The 27,889-nt window shown below is 41.2% G+C and overlaps 1 protein-coding gene across 1 annotated transcript in view; it reads right to left on the bottom strand.

Moving 5' to 3' along the window:
- LOC117442803 (endothelin-converting enzyme-like 1) overlaps nt 1-27,889 on the bottom strand; it is a 95,557-nt gene that overhangs the window by 54,257 nt on the left and 13,411 nt on the right. The window contains exons 2-6 of the mRNA XM_034078767.2: nt 27,673-27,889; nt 24,753-24,821; nt 18,917-19,027; nt 18,586-18,678; nt 17,070-17,194 (exon numbers count right to left, since the gene is read on the bottom strand). The exon at nt 27,673-27,889 is cut by the window's right edge and continues 944 nt beyond it. Of these exons, the coding sequence (XP_033934658.1) occupies nt 17,070-17,194; nt 18,586-18,678; nt 18,917-19,027; nt 24,753-24,821; nt 27,673-27,889 (615 nt within the window). The remainder of the gene's footprint in view (nt 1-17,069; nt 17,195-18,585; nt 18,679-18,916; nt 19,028-24,752; nt 24,822-27,672) is intronic.

Genomic DNA, 27,889 nt, shown 5'->3' with positions numbered 1-27,889 from the left:
CCCCTGTTTCATGCAGATTACTCGTCCGTGTTGTCACACAGGTGCGAGTTAATATGTGTGTGTGTGTGTGTGTGTGTGTGTGTGTGTGTGTGTGTGTGTGTGTGTGTGTGTGTGTGTGTGTGTGTGTGTGTGTGTGTGTGTGTGTGTGTCAGCTAAATGCATGGAAGTCATCTATATGATAATTGTAACACTACAGCGTGTCTCTGTGTGGGAGAGATGAGTGACATTTTACTCAAGGCAAAAATAATAACAATTATTTTGTACGTTGTCAGGTTGTATTGGGGGTAATTTGTGTTGTGTTTGAATGTCCTAATATAAACGTGTTTGTCATAAAACTTATTTTATGCAATGTGTGATATAGGTTTTACACAGTCTCTAAATCTGAGAGTTTGATTGTCTCTCCTGTGAGTCCTTCCCGTTGTTTATCATGTGGCATTAGTGTGAGGAGTGGTGACGTGCAAACATCAACTGAAACTGATTAAAACGTCTTTCAGGTATTTGGTCATAAATATATTATATAAAGTATAAAAAACACGTCGACCAAACCAAACAACGGTCATTTTGGTTATGTGTCCTGTCACACTGTCCCGAAGTTGACACCCGATGGACACACGAATATGGAATTGTGAATTTCGCACGAAGATGGCCCCGAACCACACGAAGGCAACATTTACATTACATTTAAGACATACAACTGCAACGAAAGTACCACAAACAGTGATGTTACAGTACTATGATACTGTACTGATATCTTCAGACTTTGTTCTTTACTTTCTCCGTCTTTATATGTAGAAGATATTACGTTTTCTCCGTCATGTTGTTTCCATAGCAACAACAACTTCCTGTCAACTCTCCTTCAAAATAATATATTATATCCTTTTTAGTTTCACAGAACACAAATTGGGTTATTTACATAATATGTTTACATGATTTTGTTGTGCAATAAAACAACCCGATGGACACACGATAAAGGAAAGGTTCAAATTCGGCTGTGATCGTAGCAACATCGGGCCATTCGTGAGAGCATCTAAGCCATCGTATGACCGCTGGCGGAGTTTCTCAGGCTCCGGCAGCAACTTCGTGAGCGGTGGCAAAATCTTTGGCATGCCAAAAAATTGCCGAAGGACCTTGCGAAGGTTCATTTTCGTGTTGAATTCGTGTGTCCATTTTGCCCTTCGTAAGGCCATCGTGAGGGCATCTTGTTATCATCGGTGCCATCGGGCAGAGTGAGGGCGAATGCCCGATGGCACCGATGATAACACGAAGATGACACGACTTGACAAGATGCCCTCACGAGTGCCTTACGAAGTTGCCGCTCATGTAGTTGCTGCCGGAGCCTGAGAACCTCCACCGGCAGTCATACGATGGCTTAGATGCCCTCACGAATGGCCCGATGTTGCTACGATCACAGCCGAATTTGAACATTTCCTTTATCGTGTGTCCATCGGGTGTCCATTTCGGGACAGTGTGACAGGGCCTTTAAGAACTGCTTTTATTGTAGGTGTTCACAGAGTCATAACGTGTACTCTGTGATGGTTAAATCACATCATGGTTGCTCACAGGATGATGTCAAAGAAGCATTATACAGAGTGTTGTCATATTGTCGAAAGCTTCGACCTGATGATGGCCGAATTACAACATGTTTGTCAGTGAATTTGACGATCAGGCGTCAAAAACGAGATGGAGAGATATCTATTTCAACATACAGTACAGTGATGTTTATCAGAATTAGCTTCATTGCCAGGTACATTAATACATACGGATGATATATAACATATACTAGAATATAAGTTATAGTCATATAGAACTAAAACAGATAACTTAACAGCCGCTGAGGCACTAGTTAGCGGATCTTACGCAGGGCAATGATCCAGGTCCAGACAAGATTCTCCGTTGTGCATTTTATTTCTATAACAAAATACAATGAACAGGTTTCCTATATCTCGTTCCTTAAGCCGTTGCTATGGCTTTCCCTTGTGTAGCTTGATAAAAAACCGTTTGCCTACTAGTGCTCTGCTCCCACCTCCACCTGTCTCCAATATAGACCATTACACCAGGTGCTCTAATCACCCAGTGCCCAAAACATGCCTTCAAAATAAAAGCATAGAAACTACTTTAACTTATGACGCTAATTAAGAATACATATACATAAATGATAATAAACACTATAAACAGCAAGAAAATAAATGTTTAAACTATTAAATAATATAAAGAGATATATAGATCCAACAAGTTAAATCTGCAAAATGTACGTTTTGTAATGTAATAAAAGGTTTACAAGAAATACAAAATATACAAAAAATAAAATTAAGAACAAGACGTCTAATCTGATAAAAAAAATTGTACAATTACCCATAACTACGTCCCACTAACCCCCATTTGGAAATACAGTGGTCCCGATGATAAACCCTGCTGCCTCTTCTGAAGCGACTGACTCGTCCAAAAGAGATAAACCATTAACATTTGTTTTCAGCTCCGTAGTAACTTCCCCTCAGGCGTAAATCCCCCCCTCCGGGTCACAGGTTTACACATCAGCGTTCACTTTGTTCTGTAATGGAGTCACAGCGGAGCGAAGTGAAGATCAGGCAGTCGGTGTTAATCACAGCGCGCTGAGCGAAGGCTCATTAGCCGAATGGATCTTAATGGGGCTAGTTAGAGCGATGAAAAGACGCCGGGCTCTTTCTCTGCACCAACACAATAACACAGGTAATGATCCTGGAGCTAATGGAGGAGGGAGGGAGGCCTCTGTACTCCACAAGGTACAGTTGAAACATGTAAAGTGCACATTGGATCATTTGATATGTTAAACTAGAATTACCCCTTCACAGTCAACCTGTAGTTTACATACATGTCTGTCTAAAATGCCAAAACTGTTATAATATCAGTGATTTTTAACCACCGAAATGTAAGGATTTTCACCGTTAGTCAAAGAAAACGCTCCCGTAGTTTCGAACGACGGCGCAAAACTCCTGATACCATGTTGTGTCTCATCTTATGCATTGTTTTGTTGCTATCTGTCGTCACATGGATACAATACAAAACATCTTTGCCAGGTCTTAAATGGTTTACTTATGATATACAAATAGCCCTGTGAGTTCATAAGTATTGCAAAATGCACAATAAGTACCTGGATTGTGCACAAATGTTCAAAAGTTGTGTAAACGCTGGAGACTTTCACTAAACAGCCCCTAAGTGTGGATGTATAGCAAGTGTGTGTATCTCTAGAGAACACAGCACTACTCAAATTAAAGTTATACATGTGTGTTTTCACTATTTAAGTAACACTATACTGGTGTCGAATGAATGCCACTGTTCATTTTAGTGGGTTAATTAAGCAGCCTGTATTATTTGGTACTGCTAACAATAAAGTGGCTACCTAGCTAGCAAGCTAACAGCGGCGAATGCCACTTTGTTTGAGGACATGCCGTGTACTAGGAGAAGTGTCTGAAATAACGGTACGTCCACACAGCAGCTTCAGAAGCATCTTCCACCGCTTCCAACGCTTCTCTGCCCGTTGACTTTGAATGGGGATGACGTCACTTTGCCTCGCTTTTCCCCGAACTGCATTGTGGGGGAGCGAAGCGAAGATTTCCAGGATGTCCAGGATTCAAAAGTTGAGCAATGTTCAACTTTTGAAGCTCAGCTGGAAGTGTCAGCCAATCAAACACGTTTATGCAAATCTGACAGTAGAAGCGCTAGCCAATCAAACCGCGTGTAAGCAGGGAGAGCCAGACCGCAGTTCATTTCCTCATATTCCAAAGTACGGTAGCAAATCACCCGGTTCTTTACGACTAGAACTATTACCGGGATACAAACCGGAGGAACCAGCATGGAGGGAGGTGGCAGAGACAGGGGGTGGAACTGGTAGGTTTTCACCTGTTTGGGGAGTTTATATATTGCTCGCATAAAATCCCCGGGGGTTTTTGCTTTGTGTGTCGGGGGCGGGAGATTCATGTGATTGGTTGTTGGTCGCATTGCTCGCAAAAAATCCCCAAGCTGTCAGACACGCCCAGCTCCAAGATGTTCAAGATGTTTGAAAAGCTGCTGTGTGGACGTACCGTAAAGCTGCTGTGTGGACGGGCCGTAAGACACAGCACTTCCTGGTAAAATATAAAGCATTAGTGCTGGATTAATTTGGTGTCAGAGTAAGATGAAGAATGTTCCTCCAGTCTGACAAATAACTCTGAAACAGAGACGGTGTCACGGTGATGTTAAACACCGAGCAATACAAGAGTTGTTTCCACATTACGACGATCTGAATGGAACCCATCGGTCCAGTTATTATTATCGTACACTGAAGCCCCGCTAAACAAACACATGACTGATAGACTTTGGCTAACCCCTTTAGATGGCTCAGGAAACATAACACACACCAGATTCCCACACACACCGCGGAGAGTGATGGAAGGAGCAGACGTGTGTGTGTGTGTGTGTGTGTGTGTGTGTGTGTGTGTGTGTGTGTGTGTGTGTGTGTGTGTGTGTGTGTGTGTGTGTGTGTGTGTGTGTGTGTGTGTGTGTGTGTGTGAGAGAGAGACGCTAGTGTTGTCATTATGCTTTCCCCTTCATTGGAGGCCTGTTCATCTGGCTAATGGGATTGGCTGCAGTCATTGCAGAGTGAAGGGACTGCACACACACACACACGCACACACACACACACACACATACACACACACACACACACACACACACACACACACACACACACACACATAAACACACCAAGTATACATCACTTCAGGGGACATTACATTGACTAACATGCATTTCAGTGAACCAGAAGAGGAGGGGGAAGTACTCTGATCTTGTACTTGAGTAAAAGTAGAAGTACTCAGATCTTGTACTTGAGTAAAAGTAGAAGTACTCAGGTCTTGTACTAGAGTAAAAGTAGAAGTACTCAGATCCTGTACTTGAGTAACAGTAGAAGTACTCTGATCTTGTTCTTGAGTAAAAGTAGAAGTACTCTGATCTTGTACTTGAGTAAAAGTAGAAGTACTCTGATCTTGTACTTGAGTAAAAGTAGAAGTACTCTGATCTTGTACTTGAGTAAAAGTAGAAGTACTCAGATCTTGTACTTGAGTAAAAGTAGAAGTACTCTGATCTTGTACTTGAGTAAAAGTAGAAGTACTCAGATATTGTACTTAGTAAAAGTAGAAGTACTCAGATCTTGTACTTGAGTAAAAGTAGAAGTACTCAGATATTGTACTTAGTAAAAGTAGAAGTACTCTGATCTTGTACTTGAGTAAAAGTAGAAGTACTCAGATATTGTACTTAGTAAAAGTAGAAGTACTCAGATCTTGTACTTGAGTAAAAGTAGAAGTACTCAGATATTGTACTTAGTAAAAGTAGAAGTACTCTGATCTTGTACTTGAGTAAAAGTAGAAGTACTCAGATCTTGTACTTGAGTAAAAGTAGAAGTACTCAGATCTTGTGGTAAAAGTAGAAATATTCAGATATTGTACTTGAGTGAAAGTAGAAGTACTCAGATCTTGTACTTGAGTAAAAGTAGAAGTACTCAGATCTTGTACTTGAGTAAAAGTAGAAGTACTCAGATCATGTACTTGAGTAAAAGTAGAAGTACTCAGATATTGTACTTAGTAAAAGTAGAAGTACTCAGACCTTGTTCTTGAGTAAAAGTAGAAGTACTCAGATCTTGTACTTGAGTAAAAGTAGAAGTACTCAGATCTTGTGGTAAAAGTAGAAGTACTCAGATATTGTACTTGAGTAAAAGTAGAAGTACTCAGATATTGTACTTAGTAAAAGTAGAAGTACTCAGATCTTGTACTTAGTAAAAGTAGAAGTACTCAGATCTTGTACTTGAGTAAAAGTAGAAGTACTCAGATATTGTACTTGAGTAAAAGTAGAAGTACTCAGATATTGTACTTAGTAAAAGTAGAAGTACTCAGATCTTGTGGTAAAAGTAGAAGTACTCAGATATTGTACTTGAGTAAAAGTAGAAGTACTCAGATATTGTACTTAGTAAAAGTAGAAGTACTCAGATCTTGTACTTGAGTAGAAGTACTCAGATCTTGTACTTAGTAAAAGTAGAAGTACTCAGATCTTGTACTTAGTAAAAGTAGAAGTACTCAGATCTTGTACTTGAGTAAAAGTAGAAGTACTCAGATATTGTACTTAGTAAAAGTAGAAGTACTCAGACCTTGTTCTTGAGTAAAAGTAGAAGTACTCAGATCTTGTGGTAAAAGTAGAAGTACTCAGATCTTGTGGTAAAAGTAGAAGTACTCAGATATTGTACTTGAGTAAAAGTAGAAGTACTCAGATATTGTACTTAGTAAAAGTAGAAGTACTCAGATCTTGTACTTGAGTAAAAGTAGAAGTACTCAGATCTTGTACTTGAGTAAAAGTAGAAGTACTCAGATCTTGTGGTAAAAGTAGAAGTACTCAGATATTGTACTTGAGTAAAAGTAGAAGTACTCAGATCTTGTACTTGAGTAAAAGTAGAAGTACTCAGATCTTGTACTTGAGTAAAAGTAGAAGTACCAGAGTGTAGGAATACTCTGTTACAGTAAAAGCATTCAAAATGTTCCTCAAGTGAAAGTAGAAAAGTATTCTCATCAAAATATAGTGAAAGACAGTAAAAGTAGTCGTTGTGCAGATTGGTCCATTTCAGAATAATATATATGATGTGTTTTATAATGATTGATCATGAAAGTGTTCTCAAAGCTGGTGAAGGTGCAGCTAGTCTGAAGTACTTTGTAGACTGCAGGGTAGCTGGTGAAGGTGCAGCTAGTCTGAAGTACTTTGTAGACTGCAGGGTAGCTGGTGAAGGTGCAGCTAGTCTGAAGTACTTTGTAGACTGCAGGGTAGCTGGTGAAGGTGCAGCTAGTCTGAAGTACTTTGTAGACTGCAGGGTAGCTGGTGGAGGTGCAGCTAGTCTGAAGTACTTTGTAGACTGCAGGGTAGCTGGTGAAGGTGCAGCTAGTCTGAAGTACTTTGTAGACTGCAGGGTAGCTGGTGAAGGTGCAGCTAGTCTGAAGTACTTTGTAGACTGCAGGGTAGCTGGTGGATTTACTCCAGGTGGAACTAAAGTCTGATTCAACACGTGATTATATTTCACATCATTCATCCAGATCTGTGAAGTAACTAGAGATACTAAATACATGTAGTGGAGTAGAAGTACACCATGTACCTCTGAACTGTAGAGGAGGAGACGTCATTACTGGAGGATCAGAACAAAGACAGACTCGATCAATAGATGCCGATAAGCATTGAGAGTGAGTGTGTGCTCACTGATCGAAGGATTTAGAAAATTGTCGGAGAGAAAATGGGAGAGCGATGGACGGATCGAGATGTCAATAGTTCACTCAAACCGCAGAGAATCAACGAGACAGGAGGAGACATGAAACGGTGGAGATGGATGAAGAAAAGACAAAGAGATGCAACAAAAGATGTGAAGTGAAACGAGAGAAACGGATGAAGGACAGGTGATGGGAAATAAAGAAATAGGTGTTGAGAGAAGGGAAGAAGGACGTTGTTATGTTTCCATTTTGAACCGTCCGTCATGTCATCCTGAAACAAACAACTGTCTCTCGGACGGATGAGGAGCCTCGCTGGGTTTTATCGCCCGACACCCCTCAGTCCCTCCCGTCTGACGAGGGTCCGTCATTATGCAGTGTGTACCGGAGTCTTCAAATCAGTTATCTTCAAGTATAGACTAAGTACGTGTGTGTGTGTGTGTGTGTGTGTGTTGATTTGGAAGGACTCATACTTTCTGTAGGAGATTTATATGAATATAGACGTGCTTTACTTTTTTCCTCATGACGAATGCATGCTATGATCAGCTATCCAGCAGCTGTTAGAGGCATATGGGAAGCAGTGTCTATGTGTCTTTTATATTTTATTTTTCTAACATCTGTATTTTTGAACAAAGTATACGTGCGTATGAACTAAGCAATAAGTAAAAAGTACAAACAAGTTATTATTAGTGATCCAGCTACTGCAGAAAACACTATGAATACATATACTTCTGTGTTCAGAGGAAACTGTACGCCTGAGACTTGAATACAAAATAAACTTCCGATACACGAGTTGACATGTTATGTTTACAAAAGCACCTGCTTGGGAAAAAGATTGTGGTTTGCGTTGAAGTGTGTGTTGGCTTTGACACTGGGGTTAACGTTTGGGCATGCCTTGTAATTAGTTAAGACCTCATGTGAGAACTAGTAGTCAGTATAAAGTGCATTTCAAATGGGATGCTTCCAACATTAGTGAAGTACATAAGTTATAAAACAAAAGTTAGGTAACGTGCATGCTTTGTTATGTTCCTGTTGTGCAACACATATTCAATCTGAACACAGCATATTTCTCAATTCATCAAAAAGGACTAGTGGTCAATCCTGCATTAGTAGAGTGCTTTGTTGTGCTCCTTGTAGTTCCCCTCTTGCTTCCTCACATATACTGTTTCTGTCGCTCTGGGTCGAGTTGAAATACAAACACAATGGTCATCATGTTGGTGATCCTTTAAAGGCCACGGCTATTCCTACTGATCATGATTCCATCGTTGACTAGAATAGATTCGCATCGTTCAATGTTCCAAACTCTCACTGGTTTCTCACAGCATCTCTGTGTAGTGTGTGTATTCTCTCTCTGTCCTACACGGCTTGTTGGAGCTCCGCCCCCCCTCCTCCCTGTGAGCCCAGTGTGCTCTGATTGGTCGGGTCGTTGCGAGGCTCGCTGCTCAGTGAGCTGGCTTACTGGTGTGGTTTCCGGGTCGGCGATACAGCGGGACAGTGCGAAACTCATCCTGAGCACACACACACTCACACACACACACACACACACACACACACACACACACACACACACACACACACACACACACACACACACACACTCACAGCCGAAGTAAGAACAATAAGTGTGGCTTGATATTCAGAAAGAAAAATGTTTGTAACGCTGTGAGAACGGGTCTGCGGAGAGCGTTCCTCCACCTTCCCAACTCGTCTGTTACCAACCAGGGAGCAAGTCAATGGGACGCCCTGCTAGTTGAACATTTACGCTAACGGTCCTGGTGTGTGAGGAGCTCCGCGGATTGGTCCATTTTGGTTCCCGGAAGAAACCAATGGAAAAAGAGAAATGTCCAACGAGGCGTTCTGGGGCAGCAGACAGGTCTCCTCTGTGTTAGAGGTTTACTCCCTAGGGTGCACTTTGAGGGTGTGAGACTGCAGACCGCTCACATGCAGAACAACCTTCATAACACAAGGGGACGGTGATAACCGGAGCACGACATGGGACCTTTAACCTTGTATCTAACCCCATCATCAGATCATCGTTCCTGCTATTGAATTCTTTAGTTTATGTTCAAATATCTGCATCGACCTCTTTTAATGTAGGCCATTGCATTCGTTTATTGTTGCTGCATCACCTTTTCCCATTTACCGTACAGCAATCTTACTGATGTTGAAAAAGCGTTTCATTAATGAACTACTGCAGTAGCAAACTATACCCGACACATGAAGCTGTGGTGGATTGTTTGTTGCACCGCCAGGCTGAAATAGCAGGTGTTGTCCAGCTGTGTGTTAACGCAGTGTGTGTGTTCATGTGTGTGTGCGTGTGTGTGTGTGTGTGTGTGTGTGTGTGTGTTCATGTGTGTGCACGAGGCAGGTGTCTCGCTGAGAGAGCGGAGGATTAACAGGCAGCGGTGGAACGACCCCTGATGCGAGGAAACAGAGGCGTGTTTAACTAGTTCTAATAAGCTATGCTCATGAGCAACACTCCTCAGGAAATGGAATAACTGTGTGTGTGTGTGTGTGTGTGGTGTGTGTGTGTGGTGTGTGTGTGTGTGTGTGTGTGTGTGTGTGTGTGATGTGTGTGTGTGTGTGTTGTGTGTGTGGTGTTGTGTGTGTGGTGGTGTGTGTGTGTGAGTGTTTGTGTGTGTGTGCGTGGTGTGTCGTGAGTGTGTTGTGGTGGGGTGTGTGTGTGTGTGTGTGTATGTGTGTGGTGAGAGTGTGGTGTGTGGTGAGTGGTGGTGGTGGGGGTGGTGTGTGTGTGAGTGCGGTGTGATGTGGTGTGGGAATTGAGAGTGTAGTTGTGAGAGGGTGGTGAGTGGGTGTGTGAGTGTTGTGTGTGTGAGGGGTGTGTGTGAGTGTATGTGTGAGAGAGTGGTGTGAGAGTGTGTGAGGTGTGTGGTGTGAGAGTGTTTGGTGTGTGGTGTGTCGTGAGTGTGAGTGCGAGTGTGTGTGTGTGTTGTGAGGTGTATGTGCGTGTGTGTGAGAGGTGGAGTGTGGGGGTGTGTGTGCGCGTGTGTGTGTGTGTGTGTGTGTGGTGAGCGTGTGTGCGTGTGTGTGCGTGTGTGTGTGTGTGTGCCTGTGTATGTGCGTGTGTGCGTGTGTGTGTGTGTGTGTGTGCGCGTGCGTGTGTGTGCGCGCGCGTGTGTGTGTGCGCAGATTGAGGGAAAGACAGTGGGACGTTGAGTTCAGAGCAGATCGGGAGGTTCTGCTCACTGGAGCCGAAAGAAGCTCCTAGAAGATTATTTTCTACCACTTTCCTCACATTACACACTATTTTACAAAAGACCACAACGTCGTGGGTTGGGACCGGCGTCATAATTGAGTGTTTTTGTTTACATATTTTTAGCAATTTCTCATCAAGCAAAATGTTTTTTTAATGCCAATTTTGCATTTTGATAAATCGTGTGTTTTACGCTGCATTGAAACTTTTATTATTGTATGTTATACCCTGTCTTATTCTTTTTGAAGCTCGTTTCATTTATACTCCCTCATTGCTAATGCTTTATCTATTTAAATGTATAATAGGTTTCTGTTGCAATTGTAATGCTTTTAATGACTTTTTGAAGCACTTTGAATCGCCTTGTGTGTAAATGTGCTCTATAAATAAACTAAACCATGGTTTAAACTGAGGCTTATTCTTTGTCCTCTCATACTTAAGATGTGACTGGAATTTCACTCGGGTTAAAAACTAAAAACAAACTGCAGCAAAAGGTCTATTTCGACTCCACACTGACGCCGAATCATCCGAACGTTAAATGTGACGGAGAGAAAGCGCGATGAAAGGGGAAGTCAGACAGAAACAGGTGGAGAGAACAGAAGAGAGAGGATGATTGAAACGTAGGATCTATTACTGAAGCCATCAGGGCGAAAGATGACAACAAGAGGAGATTGGTAAACAACACGGGAGAGAGAGAGAGAGAGAGAGAGAGAGGAGAGGGAGATATGGACCAGGGTAGTGAAACTCTAATGGTGGCTCACACCGCATTATAAAAGGCAACATTTGCACACTGGAAACAATGCTGCTTCAAAATCAAGTAAATGTAGAATAACAACAAGGTGTTTCCGCTTTTAATAAGTGAACGAATGGCGTGGTGAGATTTCTCGAAGTAAAGATGGGATACTGAGATAAAATACATCTTGTATTTAGCAGGGAAAACACATTTTGAACTTTAGTTGACCAGAATTAGGGAATTTGTTAAAAACCAAAAAGACAGAAATGCTGAGACGTTTTCTGATAGTGATTTTCCTGTAAGTTCATTTTAAAGGTCCCACGTCGTGCTTTTCTGGTTCTGACCCGTCCCCTCGTTGTTATGAAGGTTGTTCTGCGTGTGACCGGTCTGCAGAGTCTCAAACCCTCAAAGTGCACCCTAGGGAGTAAAGCTCTAACTCAGAGAAGACCCGTCTGCTGCCCCAGAACGCCTCGCTGGGGATTTCTTTTTTTCCATTGTTTCTTCCGGGAACCCAAATGGACCAATCCACGGAGCTCCTCACACACCAGGACCGTTAGCGTACATTTCCAACTAACAGGGAGTCCCATTGACTTGCATAGAGCTCCCTGGTTGGTAACAGACGAGTTGGGATGGCGGAGAAATGCTCTCCGCAGACTAGGGGTGTAACGGTATCCGTATTCGCGCACATGCAGTCACACGGCGAATACGCCTTTTTTTACGAGTGGGAAAAAAGTCTGTCACTCAGGGCGGTATTGCACTATATATACTCCAGGGGGCGGTATTGCGCCTAAAAGCCAGCCGCCCGTAAATAACAAATGAAGAACAAGAACAAAACAAAACGAACACAATACATGAAGAAGAACAGTTAGTAGCTACGGCGAGTTCACACAACACACAGGAGCTAGGAGACCCAGCTGCTTCTTTTGAATCAGCTGTGGGGACATTTCGGGGACTACAACAACGATGGGGTGCGAGTTGTGGATCGGACGAGGACGGTGTGTCGGCGTTGTTCGACAGCGTGCGGTATGCTGGTGGCAACACGTCAAACATGCTCAATCACCTCCGAGTCAGTCTCAGTCCGCAGCGAGAGGGTTTTCTCGACGGCAGGTAACCATAGTTACCGCCAACAGATCTGCCCTCACTGCTGACAACGTAGACAGACTCGTCTTTCTGAAGAACAACTTGAAAATAGAGTAAAGCTTGAGTACCTTTATTCAGGCATAATGGCCTCACACACTCACACGTTAATTACACATGTTAGACATTGCTCCTAAAGGTACAGATTTTATTTAGTTTTATATTTATCATTGTATTTATTTTATATTTTGACATCAGGAGATGTTCTTATTATTTATTTTAATATTTTCAAGACATTCTTTTTAGTTTATTGAACCTTTTTGTTTGACAGCAGCCATTAGAAATAATATGGCCACCTGTGTGTTACTGTTTGTGGTTTGTTTTAATACAGTTACTGATTCCAAATGTTCGAGTTCCTTATTTTCATACCAAAACGTGCACGACTGTTCAAAATAAAGAATGCTCTCTGCAGACCCATTCTCACAGCGTTACAAACCTTTTTCTTTCTCAATATCAAGCCACACTTATTGTTCTTACTTCGGCTGTGAGTGTGTGTGTGTGTGTGTGTGTGTGTGTGTGTGTGTGTGTGTGTGTGTGTGTGTGTGTGTGTGTGTGTGTGTGTGTGTGTGTGTGTGTGTGTGTGTGTGTGTGTGTGTGTGTGTGTGTGTGTGTGTGTGTGTGTGTGTGTGTGCTCAGGATGAGTTTCGCGCTGTCCCGCTGTATCGCCGACCCGGAAACCACACCAGTAAGCCAGCTCACTGAGCAGCGAGCCTCGCAACGTCCCGACCAATCAGAGCACACTGGGCTCACAGGGAGGGGGGGGGGGAGGAGCTCCAACAAGCCGTGTAGGACAGAGAGTGAAAAAACATACTATACAACAGTGCTGTATAGTATGTGGTCCGTGAGTATATTGGTAACATTTGACATTTGAAATAAATTACTTAGTTTAAGTTTTCCGCACTCTCGCAGGAATATCACCGCAATGGAGCGAGCTTAAGTTTCTCAGCGCATCAGCTTCGTCACACATACTGCCACTTGTTTGTACCATTTTCAGGCGATTTGTAATCTGTTCTAGAAAAATGATATTTGTGGAGTTAGGTGGTCCGCGAGTTAAGTGGTCCTTTGAGAAACACTGCTCTACAGAGATGCTGTATGAGAAACCAATGTGAGTTTGGAACATTGAACAATGTAAACATATTCTAGTAGACCTCAACAATGGAATTATGATCAGTAGAAATGGCCATGACACGGGACCTTTAAGAGACTTTGACTACAAAAGATCCTTAAGATGCAGGGTTTCCCACACATAGACTATACTTGGGCGGGCCGCCCAGGTATATTAACGGCCGCCCAAGTATATTTCGCGACCCATTTAGGTTGTTTTTTTTAAATAATTTTGTAATAATTTTTTTTTTTATAATTTTTTTTTTTATTGGTCCGTGACCACGACGCCATCTGCGATCGATTAACTTGTGGACAATGATCCCTCGCTCCCTTGCACTGATCTCGCCTCCTTCCAAAATGATTATACAGGAATGAAAAGTCAATAAATACACATGTTGTTAAAACTTTTTTTTTTTTTTCGGGCACCCCCCCCCCCCACCCGCCCGCTGCCACCACCCGCCCAAGTATATTTCAGATCTGTGGGAAACACTGAGATGCCTTGTCTAAACAAAATACTTAAGTAAGTTATTATGTCTTATATCAGGTGTAACGACATATATTATACCAATATACTTTTTGGTTTTACATTTTTGCAGTGCGTCGTGATACTCGGGGAAATTTGACCACTGCATGTATTTACTAGCGTACGCACTAGCGAAGAGGCGGGGCTTAACTCCATGTAGATGCCAACAACAACAACAACACAATTAACATACTTTGCTGTGATTTAATTGTAATACACGGAACAAAACTGATGCCAAAATAACTTAATAATGATACTGATGTCAGCAAGATGGCAGACGAAACCCTTTTGAAATGTTTTCTGAATGGAGATGGGATGGATCATGCTATGTTAAGCTAACATGTAGCTTCTCCCTCCACACTCACAACAACGCCATGCAGACATAAATAAAGTAGTGACTGTATTTAAAATAGATAGTCAGTAGTTTGTAGTTTATAAACACAGTTTTTTGTCCAGTTTACGAGAAAATATGATGAGCTTTATACACAGAGTGCCGTCGCCCAGAGCTACTGTCTTAATTTTCTAATTTAACACCGTCATGGACAGCAGGCGGAGATGCTCACTGCTGATTGGCTTTCAGGAGACAGCAAATGTAACGCTCGATTTGAAAAACTGGTCAATCTTGCGAATGGCGTGCAATCTGCGTCTTTGCATGACTGTAACTTTACACGTAATCGCGTGTAATTACACAGAAGATTATGAATCCTTAACGAAACAACAGACAACTCAATCATGTTGGAGAGCAGTGATTACAAAGTGTGTCTCACAAAGAAAGAGGGAGGGCAGCAGGAGATGACATGAATACGATCAGGAATGGCATCAGCAAAACAGATAATAAAATAGATATGAAATAGAAGTCTACACTGTTTGGAGCTGAGCTACACCACTGAGATCGGATTTGATGTTGTGGCTGATAAGAGTCAGAAAGTATTTTTTCGCTGGTCTAACAGCAGCCAAAGAAATAATTGTAATACGATGGAAACCCCCACACACTTTATTTATTAAGCAATGGATATCATTCTTCCATGACCTACTAATCTCAGAGCTGCCAATCGCTTCTGCTCATAAGGCTAAGGGGGGAACATTAGAGGCTGTTCAGAGAGCTGCTGATCGGGTCAATTGTAGATTATTAGGAGTCCATCTCAATTCAGTTTAAACAGATGAAATGTTACGTGGAAAAAAAAGGTATGAATGTATTTGATGTGGATAAATTGTTATGCTATAATATAAATGATATATATAATATAATGAACTCAGACGATTGCTAACAAACATCAGGTAGGGTTTTCTGTGAAAAGGCAAGGTGGGTGGGAAGGGGGAGGGAAAGGTGTCTTTTCCTTTTGTATTATTGTCTATATAATTTGTATCTGTGTATATAAGTCCCTCTGTGAGGACAAACAACAAACAATACAAAGTTGGTCACAACATGTTTTTAAATTGAAGTGGTGGACGATCACAATTTTAAATATTTCTGATTTAAGAGGCCTTTGCTTTGTTGCCTTTCCTGTGGTGTGTTCAATTTTGTGTATATAAAAGGTCTGCAAAGGCTAAACTCCCTTTGTAAGTCTTTCACTTCTATTGGCTACGTGAGGCTAAGGGGCGGGACATCTCTAAGCGGTTGAACAATCACAACTGAGCTGGCCATCTAACCAATCAGAGCAGACTGGACTCTGGTTTCAGACAGAGGGTGAAAAGAGGTGCGGCAGCAACGTAGAGACACTACATACTGATATACACCTGAACATCAGCAGGAGAGGACTCTTTAAAGTAGAGACACTACATACTGATATACACCTGAACATCAGCAGGAGAGAACTCTTTAAAGTAGAGACACTACATACTGATATACACCTGAACATCAGCAGGAGAGGACTCTTTAAAGTAGAGACACTACATACTGATATACACCTGAACATCAGCAGGAGAGGACTCTTTAAAGTAGAGACACTACATACTGATATACACCTGAACATCAGCTGGAGAGGACTCTTTAAAGTAGAGACACTACATACTGATATACACCTGGACAGCAGCAGGAGAGGACTCTTTAAACTGATAATAATGGGACGATGGAGGTCATGAACTGGTGAGTCCAGGCAGGCTTTATAAATAACACCGAACACAGACATCCGTTCAACAACTCATGTCTTGATTTTTCAAGAATGAAAATTAACATATTTTAATTTACCGGACATAATGACCAGGGATTTTTAAATATGTCAGATTTTCACGGTCAAAAAAACTGGCAATTAACGGATAACGGAGTTCATAAAATGACCAACACCGTATGTCATGAACTGGTGACTCGTGAAATTACCAACATCTGTGAATAGGTCACGCTGCTGTTCAGACAGACCTGTATCCCGTCAGACTCAAACGACAAGTAATCCAACCGCCGTCACACAGCCGGGCAGCCAAGCATGAGTGTGTGTGTGTGTGTGTGTGTGTGTGTGTGTGTGTGTGTGTGTGTGTGTGTAGAGCACAGCCACTATTGGCGAGCTGTCAGCTGCTCACACACACACACACACACACATACACACCCTGACTTGCAGAAGCCCCCTAGAGTCTGTCAGGGGAAAAACGGGGGAATAAAGTAGGTGTGTGTGTGCGTGTGTGTGTGTGTGTGTGTGTGTGTGTGTGTGTGTGTGTGTGTGTGTGTGTGTGTGTGTGTGTGTGTGTGTGTATGGGTCTGCAGGTGGCAGAAAGGTGTGTGTGCCGATCAATAATAATCAGCTGCAGTAGAGCTGGAAGTTCACACAACAGAGACTCAACTCAAACACACACACACACACACACGCACAAATACATGCACAGCAGCGCTCAAAAACACAATCTATGCACCTCCTGACACGGCATTGTAATCCACACTATAGTCTCTCACACACCACACACACACACACACACACACACACACACACCACACACACACTCAAAACAACCTCAAACAAAAGCGCTTACTCACGTTTAAAAAGTACGCACTCAAAAATGGCTGCGTCTAATTTTATCGATTTTCCACACACACCTCCACACCTTCATCTTCCTCCCCCCTCCTCCTCCTCACCCCCCCCCCCCCCCCCCCCCCACACACACACCTCCCCTCTCTCTCCTTACCTCTGCGAAGTGCTCTTAATGATGTCGGAGACTTTCTGGATGTAATCGGTGGCGAGCACCACGATCTCTTCGTCTTCTGATAAGTTGTCGTGGAAGATTCTGTCCAGCAACCGTTTCCAGTGAAGCTGAGGAGAGAGGCGGAAGCATTTAGTTTGGAGACAGGTCAACATTTCAATAACAACAACAACAACAACAACCCGACTGTACATACTTACACGTTTAATCCCAAATGTACAACAGCGTGAGGCAAATCCATCACTTTTTAAAGTCCCATTTAACCTATATGCGACGCCTGTCTCTCGTCTTTACTGACTTATATGTACTCTTTAAGGCCAAAGCGCACTTCATCTCGAGCTCAGATCCATACATTGGGTTTAAAAGATATTTCATGAAGTCTAATCCACGAGTATTGTTTGAATGTTTTTCTTTATCTTGACTGGATTGTTGATTTGTTGGATGTTCTTTTTTCTATCCTTTATGTATTTGTTTGTTTAAGTTTAAGGCAGGCTTGTTGCGCGTCACATTTCTTATTTACCTATTTTGGGGGATTGTATGCAGTCGTATGCATGTGCAAATGTATATTTGTTTAATTGCTTTAAAGGGTTATTTAGATAATTGATATTACATTTAATAATTTTTAGTTTTTTGCTTTTATTTTCTTGCTTCCAAACAATGATTTTGCTGTTTTTTCTTTTTGGCGTTCTTTTGGGAATCTGATTTCCTTCACATTGATTTGACATTTTGAGTGACTGAGCTTTTGAACTCCACACTTAAATTACAGCAAGTACATATCAAGAACACACTGAAGCCATCTTCTTCCTCTAATCTGTTTCTTTCCACGCTTCAGAAGTCATTCGTGTTTGTGTATTTTCTTTCAGGCCGACAAGTTGAAGACTCTATCTCCCTCTAAGAACAAGCCATGCTTTCCTCTCTTTTCATTCCTCATCCATCCCTCCCCGACCATAAAGCATGGTGAAGATTTTGAATCATTGTTCCCTCTCCTCTTCCTCCCCCATTGCTTGTCTCTCCTCCTCCCTCTCTCCATCATTTCTAACCCCCTCAATATCTCATTATTTCCCCCTTTTCTCTCTACCTCCTTTTTTATTCTGGACCTCAACCTCCCTGTCTACCGCTGCAGGGCGGACAGCTTCTGTGAGTCACTTAGGCCTCTATCTGTGTGCGTGTGTGTGTGTGTGCGTGTGTGTGTGTGTGTGTGTGTGTGTGTGTTGTGCCCGACCACTCCCTTCCTCCCTAACACACACACACACACACACACACACACACACACACACACACACTCGCCACACCACTTAAAATGCTCTGTTGGACTTCAAATCTTAATCCATCATGGCTGCTCCTAAACAAAGTGCATTTCACATACTTGTAAATGATGGGTATGTATACAGTTCATGTGTGTGTGCGTGCGTGCGTGCGTGCGTGCGTGTGTGTGTGTGTGTGTGTGTGTGTGTGTGTGTGTGTGTGTGTGTGTGTGTGTGTGTGTGTGTGTGGCACTCACACTGGGCGCGATGTTCTGTAGCTGCCGGAGGGTGATGCGGTTATACATGGTGCTGATGTCCTTTCGTTGGTCATCATATTCTGACACAGTGATCTGAAAAGAAAGAGTAGTGTTTTAATTCAAACGCACACACGCACACATACACATACACACACACATGCACACACACAGACACACAGACACACACACGCACACACTGGTAGGATGCGACTATGTAGTACTTTTAATCAAGTGAAGGTTTGAATCTGAATACTTCTTGCAACGATACACACACACACACACACACACACACACACACACACACACACACACACACACACACTCAGCTCACATTTGCCAGGCGTGTCTCCAGATGTATAATCTCCTTGGACTTCTGCGTGGCGTTGTGAGCTCCCAGCATGCTTAGCAAACGCTCCATCAGAGCCTTGTACGCTGCCAGGATCTGAAGAAAAAAGCACAACGACATCAGCGCTAATAGAGGAGCCGGAGCTCATCAGTAATGGACGCTGACACGGTGACATGTGGCAGAGTGGACGGGATAACAAAAGCACAGCGGGCGATAGAGGGAAAAACAGGTGGATTGATGGGAGAGGAGAGGGAGACGGGTATTGATAGAGGAGGAGGAGGGAGGGAAGGAAGGAGGGGAGGAAGGGAAGGATTAAAGGAAGAAAGGAGGGGCGGCAGGAGAAAGGGAGTCAAAGCGAAGTCAAGTTTGAGGTAAAAGAGAAAGTCCGGAGAAAAAGGAAAGAAACTGCTCATTTTGGATCTGAAAGGTGAAGCTAATAAAATACCGTAAACCTGCATTCTCTGGTTACCAAAAGTCTAATTGCATAGAAGTCTATGAGAAAATAGGCCAACTTCTAACTTTATTTATGAACAGAAACGTTTGGGTCTGAAAGTGAAGCCAATGACAAAAATACCGTAAACCTGCATCATCTCTTATATCCAGCAGGGGGCAACACGTCTAATTGTATAGAAGACTATGAGAACATTACCCTACTTCTCATTTGTTTATTAACTCAGTAAACATTTCCCTGATGAGTTTATTGACTTGATCTCTAGTTTAGAGTCTTCTTCATTACATTATTGTTCATTTAGTATTCATATTTAGTAATATAAAGATTTGGGGCTACCTGTGATTGACAGGTCCTTTTCCCACAGCATTGTTTAATTGGGGGTTTGTCTTACAACTTAAGAAGAGAAGCAGAAAACTCAAATTGTGTAGAAGTCTATGAGAAAGTGACTCTATTTCTCACGCGATTTATTAACTCAGTAATAAGAGTAAATGGACTTGATCTCTAGTGTAGGGGCTTCTTCAATACAGCATAGGGCTGCACGACATTGGAAAAAACTGACATTGCCCCCTGAGATATGAAAACATACAGGAATTGAAGAAAATACCGTTTTTTTTGTCCGCAAACCATCCTTTCTTGAACTTTAATGCTATACAATTGGTATTTTTTGAACTATATTTAACCGGATGAAGGATTTTAGTCACGGACGTCTGGATCTTAAGCTATCAGAGCAACAAGCTGAGCTAGCAGCGCCGAACCGCCCTGGAGAAACACATGATACTACTTTCCGTGTTTCTACCTTTAATCACGGGTCCGTTTGCTTTGAGATGTGAGTGGTGGTTTGCTGTCACTCACTCAAGAACCCCTGCCATGAGAGCCGCGCACGTTTTCCTTTTGTAGCAAGCAGCAAAATAATTGTAACATGACGTGTTGGAGTTAATTTGCCTACTAAATATCGCGAGAAAAAAATCAAGAATTTTTATTTTTAACGTCACGTCCTGCGATGTGAATATCGCGCATGCGCATGTCGCGGTTTTCGTCACGACGCGATATATCGTGCAGCACTAATACAGCACGATGTTTATTTGGTATTTAAAGTACAATTGATGATGAAGCAGAGTACATTTAAGGGCGCGGCACATTTGGGATTAACAGAGGAATAAAGAAAGGAAATAAATAAGAGAAGTTGAACCAAAAGAAAAGGACTGCAAAGTGAATCCAAGCGTGCCTAAAGCATGTGTCTTAAAATAAAAAACACAATATCGTAGGCCTTGGGATTGGGTCTCAGTCCAGAGCTCGGAATAAAAACCGACATTGAACTTCCTTAAGCTTTTTAACCATCCCAAAAATCTAGTGTCTTTTGGTTTTGACCTTCTCAAGTATACAGCATATCCACTTGGAGGTGTCAGAGCTCTCTAACTGAACACAGTATTTAAATGGCAATGGAAATGTGCTGCAACTCTCATCTCTTAAACTTTTCACAACGAAGAAAGAACAAGACTTTCTAACTAATCTAAATCTCCAATAGTGTATCTCACATTCGTCCATCTTTATCTTATCTCTCATTGTGCTTCTCCTCTGGTGCCAAACACAGGTCAGATTGTACATAGTCTTTCTGCTCACTTGAGTTCATACAGTAAACATTTCCCCGATCAGTCTTTGTTTTCGATGGTTGTGATTGTTCTCTGGATTCAAGTCTTTTTTCAAATCTGCATGATGTTCAGTTTCTAAGTGATTGTCCCATTTAGAGTAAAATAGACAGGGTGTACTTTAGGGCGGGGCTACAATGTGATTGACAGGTCATTACCACACTCCTTTGTCTAATTTGGGTTCGTCTTACAACTTTGAACCCTTGGAGTGTTTTCAGTTCATAGAAGCAGATGGCGTTCTCCTTGGTTTAGTTTGTTGGTTTAGTTGGCATGGACCATGTACAAAAATAACATACATCTCAAAGATATAAAATGCTTTGGACCAGATTATATCAATTTGCTAATTTCCATCTGCAGTCCCTTGGCAGGTCAACACAAAATACAGCACATTCAATTTTATAATAGCATCTTGTTCAACGGTTGTACTTCGCTCGACCCTCTAGTCCAGGGGTACCAAACTCAATTTCATCGCGGGCCACATTAGCATTATGGTTGCACTCAAAGGGCCGGTTGTAACTATATAAATATACAAATATAAATATATAATATAATATAAAATAATGTATTATATTACATTATTGCCTCTGAATTGGATTATTATCGGATAGGGTAATAACTAACTACGTTTGAAAGCAGAAGTCCAGGGCAAATAATTGCAGGTCTCTTCTGTGCGCATGTCACAAAACGAGATGCATTGTGGGACATGTAGTTTACGGGCAACCTGCTTCTGTAAAGCGGCATGAAACCGTATAATAAACGTATTGTATTCTTTGCAAGCTCTTGCGGGCCACATGAAATGAAGTCGCGGGCCGGATTTGGCCCCCGGGCCTTGAGTTTGACACCCCTGCTCTAGTCGCTTCTGGTTACATAAACAAAGATGGAGATGGAGATCCAAAAAAAGATATCAACGACCAAAACACTAATCTCAAGGCTTGAAAATTGTCTTTCCACAAACCAATGTTTGAGGTTAAAGTGACTTTGACCAATTATTGTATACAGTGAATAGCAAGAATGTAGATAAAAGAAAGGGACTAGAAAGAAATGATAAATGTTTGGATAAGAAACTGGAAATACAACGAAGAGAGGAATGGAGAAAACAGAGAAGTGAAAAGAAAGTCTGGATACATTTATATATATATATTTTTTTTATTTATTCTACTAAAATCATACAAAAACAAAAACGTATAATTCATACACACAAATGAACAAAATTAGTAGAAGCGGGAGGGCTGAAGCATAGCTTATGGGGAGTAGCCCTCCCGTGCATCATCATTAGCATCAATATAGTAATGGCACATATTTCGTCAAAAACGTATAGAAATTAAGGAGTACAAAAAAATAAAGAAAACTAAGGAAAACTGGAAAAAAAATAAAATAAATAAAATAACAGTTAGGGCAAGAAAAAAGTAAATGCATATATAAGCAACACTGGGAATATCAAATACTTGTTAGCTGGAGTAATCTGCAAATATAATTGTTTTTACTTTAGCTTTGAATTGTTGATGACTAGTAACACTTGAAAGGTCTGAGTGAAGTCCATTCCACGCTCTAACTCCGATTCTGGATCAGCTGTGTGATTTGATGGTTGTTCTACAGGGCTTGCTATACAACCAGTTAGGATGCCTGGTTGGGTATTTCCTAACTGTGGTTTGGAACTGCTTTTGAATGTTAGTAGGCATTTTGTTATGGTAAATGTTGTGCATAATCAGTACTGTTTTAAGTTTTACTATATCAACACATTTGAATAGATTGAGTTTTTTGAATATGGGAGTTGTGTGTTCATATTTACCAACACCACAGACTATTCGTAATACTTTTTTTTGGGATGTTATTATTTTTTGTAGATTTGTTGCGTACGTGTTTCCCCATATTTCGGAGCAGTAATAAAGGTAAGGGAGAAATAGACTGTTATAAAGAGTTCTGAGTATTCTTTCCTCGAGAATGCTCTTAGTACGATACAAAATACCTATTATTTTTGACAGTTTAGTTTGTACATAATTTATATGATGCTTCCAGTTGAGTTTTTCATCAACAATGAGTCCTAAAAATTTACATGCACCAACTTTCTCTATCTCAGTATTGCAAATCCGTATAATACAGTCATTTCTACTCTCAGACTTTGTATTGAATAACATGTAATTTGTTTTGGCCACATTAAGGGATAATTTATTAACTGCAAACCAGTTACATAGTATTTCCAATTCTGCATTAACAATTTTAACAAGATCACCAAGATTATGATGGGAGCAGAGAATGGTGGTATCATCGGCAAACAAAATGAATTGTAACATGTCTGAGGTGTTGATAATGTCATTAATATAAATCAGGAACAGTTTTGGACCTAAGATTGATCCTTGAGGGACTCCACATATTATAGGAAGATTGTTTGATTTCGCCTCGTCTATGTCCACATATTGTAGCCTATTTATCAGATAACTCTTGACCCATTCTTTGGCTTGACCCCTTATGCCATAATGTTCTAATTTGTGAAGCAGTATGGTATGGTTCACAGTATCAAAAGCCTTTTTAAGGTCAATGAATATACCAGCTGTAATCATTTTTGTTTCAATGTTGTTGGTAATTTCTTCAACCAATTCAATTACTGCTGAAGAAGTAGAGTGATTTTTCTGAAATCCATATTGGCTGGGGCATAGTATATTAAATTTGCTGAGGAATGACTCCAGATGGTTGTTAAAGAGTTTTTCCAGGATTTTTGAGAATTGTGGTAGTAAAGAAATCGGTCTATAATTATTTAAACTAGATTTATCACCAGATTTGAAAACCGGAATTACCTTCGCGATTTTCATTTCATTGGGAAAAATACCTTGTTGAAACGATTTATTGCATATATTTACTAGGGGGGCTACAATATTTGGTGCAACTTGTTTAACAATATTCATACTAAGTCCTAAATAATCTTTGGACTGTTTACTATGTTGAGTATTAATAATATCAAGCAGTTCATTTTCTGTGATTGGGTTCAGGAACATACTCTGTTGGTTGCAGTTTTTCAGAAAATCATCCACTTTAGATGAAGTTGGGCTGATTTTACTCGCCAGGTTGCGGCCAATTTCAGTAAAGAACTCATTAAAGCTATTTGCAACATCCGTTGGGGTTTTTCCTTCAGTTTGGAATTTCTTGAATTCGTTTCTGTTGTCAGTTCTTTTCTTCTTAATTATGCTATTTATTACCTTCCAAGTATATAGTTGTTGACGTTGACTATTTTCTTTTTCCCATAGTGTTACTTCAGGTTAGTGAAAACAGGGGATTTTGGAGAATTTAGTGTTGTTATCGAGGTGGTAATGCAACTTTATTTGTATTACCAGTTTATCACCAGGTACGTTGACACGAACGAGGAATTTGACTTGATGTCATGGTAAGTAAAACAAAAATTAAAAAACACAGATAGAGAACTTTTTTAAATAATAACGTAAACAAATATATTGAAATATAGCAGTATTTACATTGAAATATAATTGGAATAAAATATGTGCAGTAATAAAAACAAGATATTGTGTACATTGAGTGCATTAATGTATTGCATAGAGTAAAAACCAAAGAAGAAGAAAAGGTAGACATGGGAGACTGATGGAAGTAAGGAAAGGTGAGGAGAAGAAGCAGAATGTATTTCCACTGTAGTGTTTCGTGTATGTCTGTTACGTATTGACAAAACAATTTAAAATAAAGTTTTCAAAAGAATAAATAAGTAAAGAAGCATGTTTACCTTCACACTGTCCTCATCCTGTCCCAGATACAGACTGCTGTCCGGCAGCGTGAGTCCTTCCTGATCAATCTGCACACACACACACACACACACACACACACACACACACACACACACACACACACACACACACACACACACACACACACACACACACACACACACACACACACACACACACACACACACACACACACACACACACACACACACACACACACACACACACACACACATTAATCCCATGTGCTGCTCAGACCTGAACAGATGCACATTCAAAGGCTTTATTAATATATAATTACATCTGTATTAGTGCCAACCTTTATAAGCCATTCCACACACTGTTTGCTAAACATATTAATTATTCATAATGTTCAATAAGGTATGCCCACATGTAGAGTCAATGTTATATTACACAACGTAAATATCATTGCATAGATTTAATATTTCTGACATGAGGAGGATTAAGTATTTCTTCCACTTCTTATGGCAAACAAAGCTCTTTAAAGCCCATTTGTTTCATTACAAAGCTGAAAACAGGACTGTTTGTCCTCGCTGATAAAAAAATAGCCATCTTTGAGATCTACGGTTTTCTAAAGCCGGCACCAATACTAGATTTCCCCCCTAATAACACCTAGTGCAGTGGTTCTCAAACTTTTTTCAATAATGTACCCCTTCGGAAAAAAATGCAGCCAAGTACCCCCTGATCAGCGCACACACGATTTGTTAGGGAAGAAAAGCCCATATAAAGAGGTACAGCACAGCGCTGCACCATCAGTGTCTGATTTATTAAAACAACAACATTGTAACTAAGAAACACTTAAATGCTACATTTCAAATGTTTACAATCCATCCCTAAATTCATGGCCAACCAATTTTAACATCATGCAATAACACTGAGACGACATTAGCTGCTTTGAACTGATCTTTTTAATAAGTTGTACTTAGTGAGAAACATGGGCTTCACTGAGGACCTTTGTCAGTCTGACAGCGAGGCACCTGCAGTTATTACACTTTGCGTTTTGAAATACGTGTAACTCTGTTAATATAAAACCCACACTGCTCAAACTTCCTTACTTTTCCTAAAATGTGTATATTTATTTATTTTGGGGCGTGGGGAATGAAGAGAAAACAATATACGAGCATTTTATGAGCATGGGATTTTGACTCCTCATATAAACATATGCATAATGCTGCGCTATACTTTGCGGCCACACACCGTTGCCAAGCAACGCTTATTGTTTAGGTCCTTTGATAAGCAGGCAGTCATATAATTAACTAGAACTAGCTAGATCTGATAGTTTTGGACATAGACGCGAGTGAAGTCTTACGGTACGTCCACACAGCAGCTTTTCAAACATCTTGAACATCTTGGAGCTGGGCGTGTCTGACAGCTTGGGGATTTTTGCGAGCAACGCGACCAACAACCAATCACATGAATGTCCCGCCCCCGACATACAAAGCAAAAAACCCCGGGGATTTTATGCGAGCAATATATATATATATATAAACTCCCCAAACAGGCGAAGACCTACCAGTTTCCCCACTGTCTCTGCCACCTCCCTCCATGCTGGTTCCTCCGGTTTGTATCCCGTTAATAGTCTGGTCGTAAAGAACCGGGTGATTTGCTACCGTAATTTCTCGTTTGGAATATGAGGAAATGAACTGCGGTCTGGTTCTCCCTGCTTACACGCGGTTTGATTGGCTAGCGCTTGTACTGGCGGGATTTGCATAAACGTGATTTGATTGGCTGACGCTTCCAGCTCAGCTTCAAAAGTTGAACATTGCTCAACTTTTGAATCCTGGAAATCCTGGAAATCTTTGCTTCGCTCCCCCACAATGCAGTTCGGCGAAAAGCGAGGCAAAGTGACGTCATCCCCATTCAAAGTCAATGGGCAGAGAAGCGGTGGAAGATTCGTCTAAAGCTGCTGTGTGGACGTACCGTAACCGGACGCGAGAGAGAGATCAAAGAGAGGGAGAGGAAAAGAGAGCACCCCGTGTATTTTTTACGATTTTATTATCCAGAATTACTGTAAAGCTTTTAATAAAGTAGTTAATCTACTATTAGTAGTTTGTTTAAATGCATTATTCATGTTTTTTTTCATTAACATAAAATAAATCTCACGTACCCCCTGCAGTACTCCAACGTACCCCTAGGGGTCCGTGTACCCCCATTTGAGAACCACTGACTTAGTTGATATGATTTGTTTATTGTTGACTGAGGCCACACACCATTCTATAAAAGCTGGAACACAACTTTTACTGCAGAATAAAACATCCTAAATTCAATGTTTAGTAGCTTTTTCAGCAGCTCTCATTCATATATAAGTGCAGACATAGAGTCATGGGAAAACATTTGACATGTACTCCCTTCACACAAAAGTTAACTTACCTGTAAAGTATCTTCACTTCTGAAGATATGTATGTGCATATCTAATATTAGAACGTCTTAGTTAGTCCATCCCTTACTGTAAGAAGAATATGTAGGTAACTACAGTATGTGCAATACTTTACTACTGTTGTCTACCTGCTACTACACTTCATTCTACAATGTTACACTTACTTATTTTATTTGATAAATACTGCTGCTAACTAATAGCGTTCTATCTTTATTCGTCTCTATCTATACTTAGATGTCCTGTGGGACGAATAAAGGATTGTATTTGCTGTGCAAATGGAAGCTAATTTAAAAAAGATTGCATTCCGATCCATACATTGACATGTGTTAAATGAGGAATCACTTTTTGAAAGATATCATAGGAAGCATTGAAGAGGGATACTTTGCAAACACACACGCACACACACACACACACACACACACACACACACACACACACACACACACACACACACACACACACACACACACACACACACACACTTCAACACACTCATGGTTTCCCATCACCCTTTCTCTCACCCTGATGGCGTTCCTGGAGGAGTTCTTGTCGTCCACGTTGACGGTGAGCGAGAAGAAGACGGCGGTGCTGTAGACGCCCTGTGTTCGGTACAGCAGCTCGTTGAAGTCTGGCCTCTGGGGGGCGCCCTCTCTCTCCCACCCCGGCGTTTTGGGAGGAGCTCCACTCATGTCCCACCCTCCACAGCTGTCAATCACCTCCGTCATGGGGTCCGATCCC

This window comes from Pseudochaenichthys georgianus, unplaced genomic scaffold (assembly GCF_902827115.2).
Source record: "Pseudochaenichthys georgianus unplaced genomic scaffold, fPseGeo1.2 scaffold_478_arrow_ctg1, whole genome shotgun sequence".
NCBI classification, from domain to species: Eukaryota; Metazoa; Chordata; class Actinopteri; order Perciformes; family Channichthyidae; genus Pseudochaenichthys; species Pseudochaenichthys georgianus.
The sequence above is the reverse complement of the archived record's forward strand: the minus strand, read 5'-3'. Positions and strand labels throughout refer to the sequence as shown.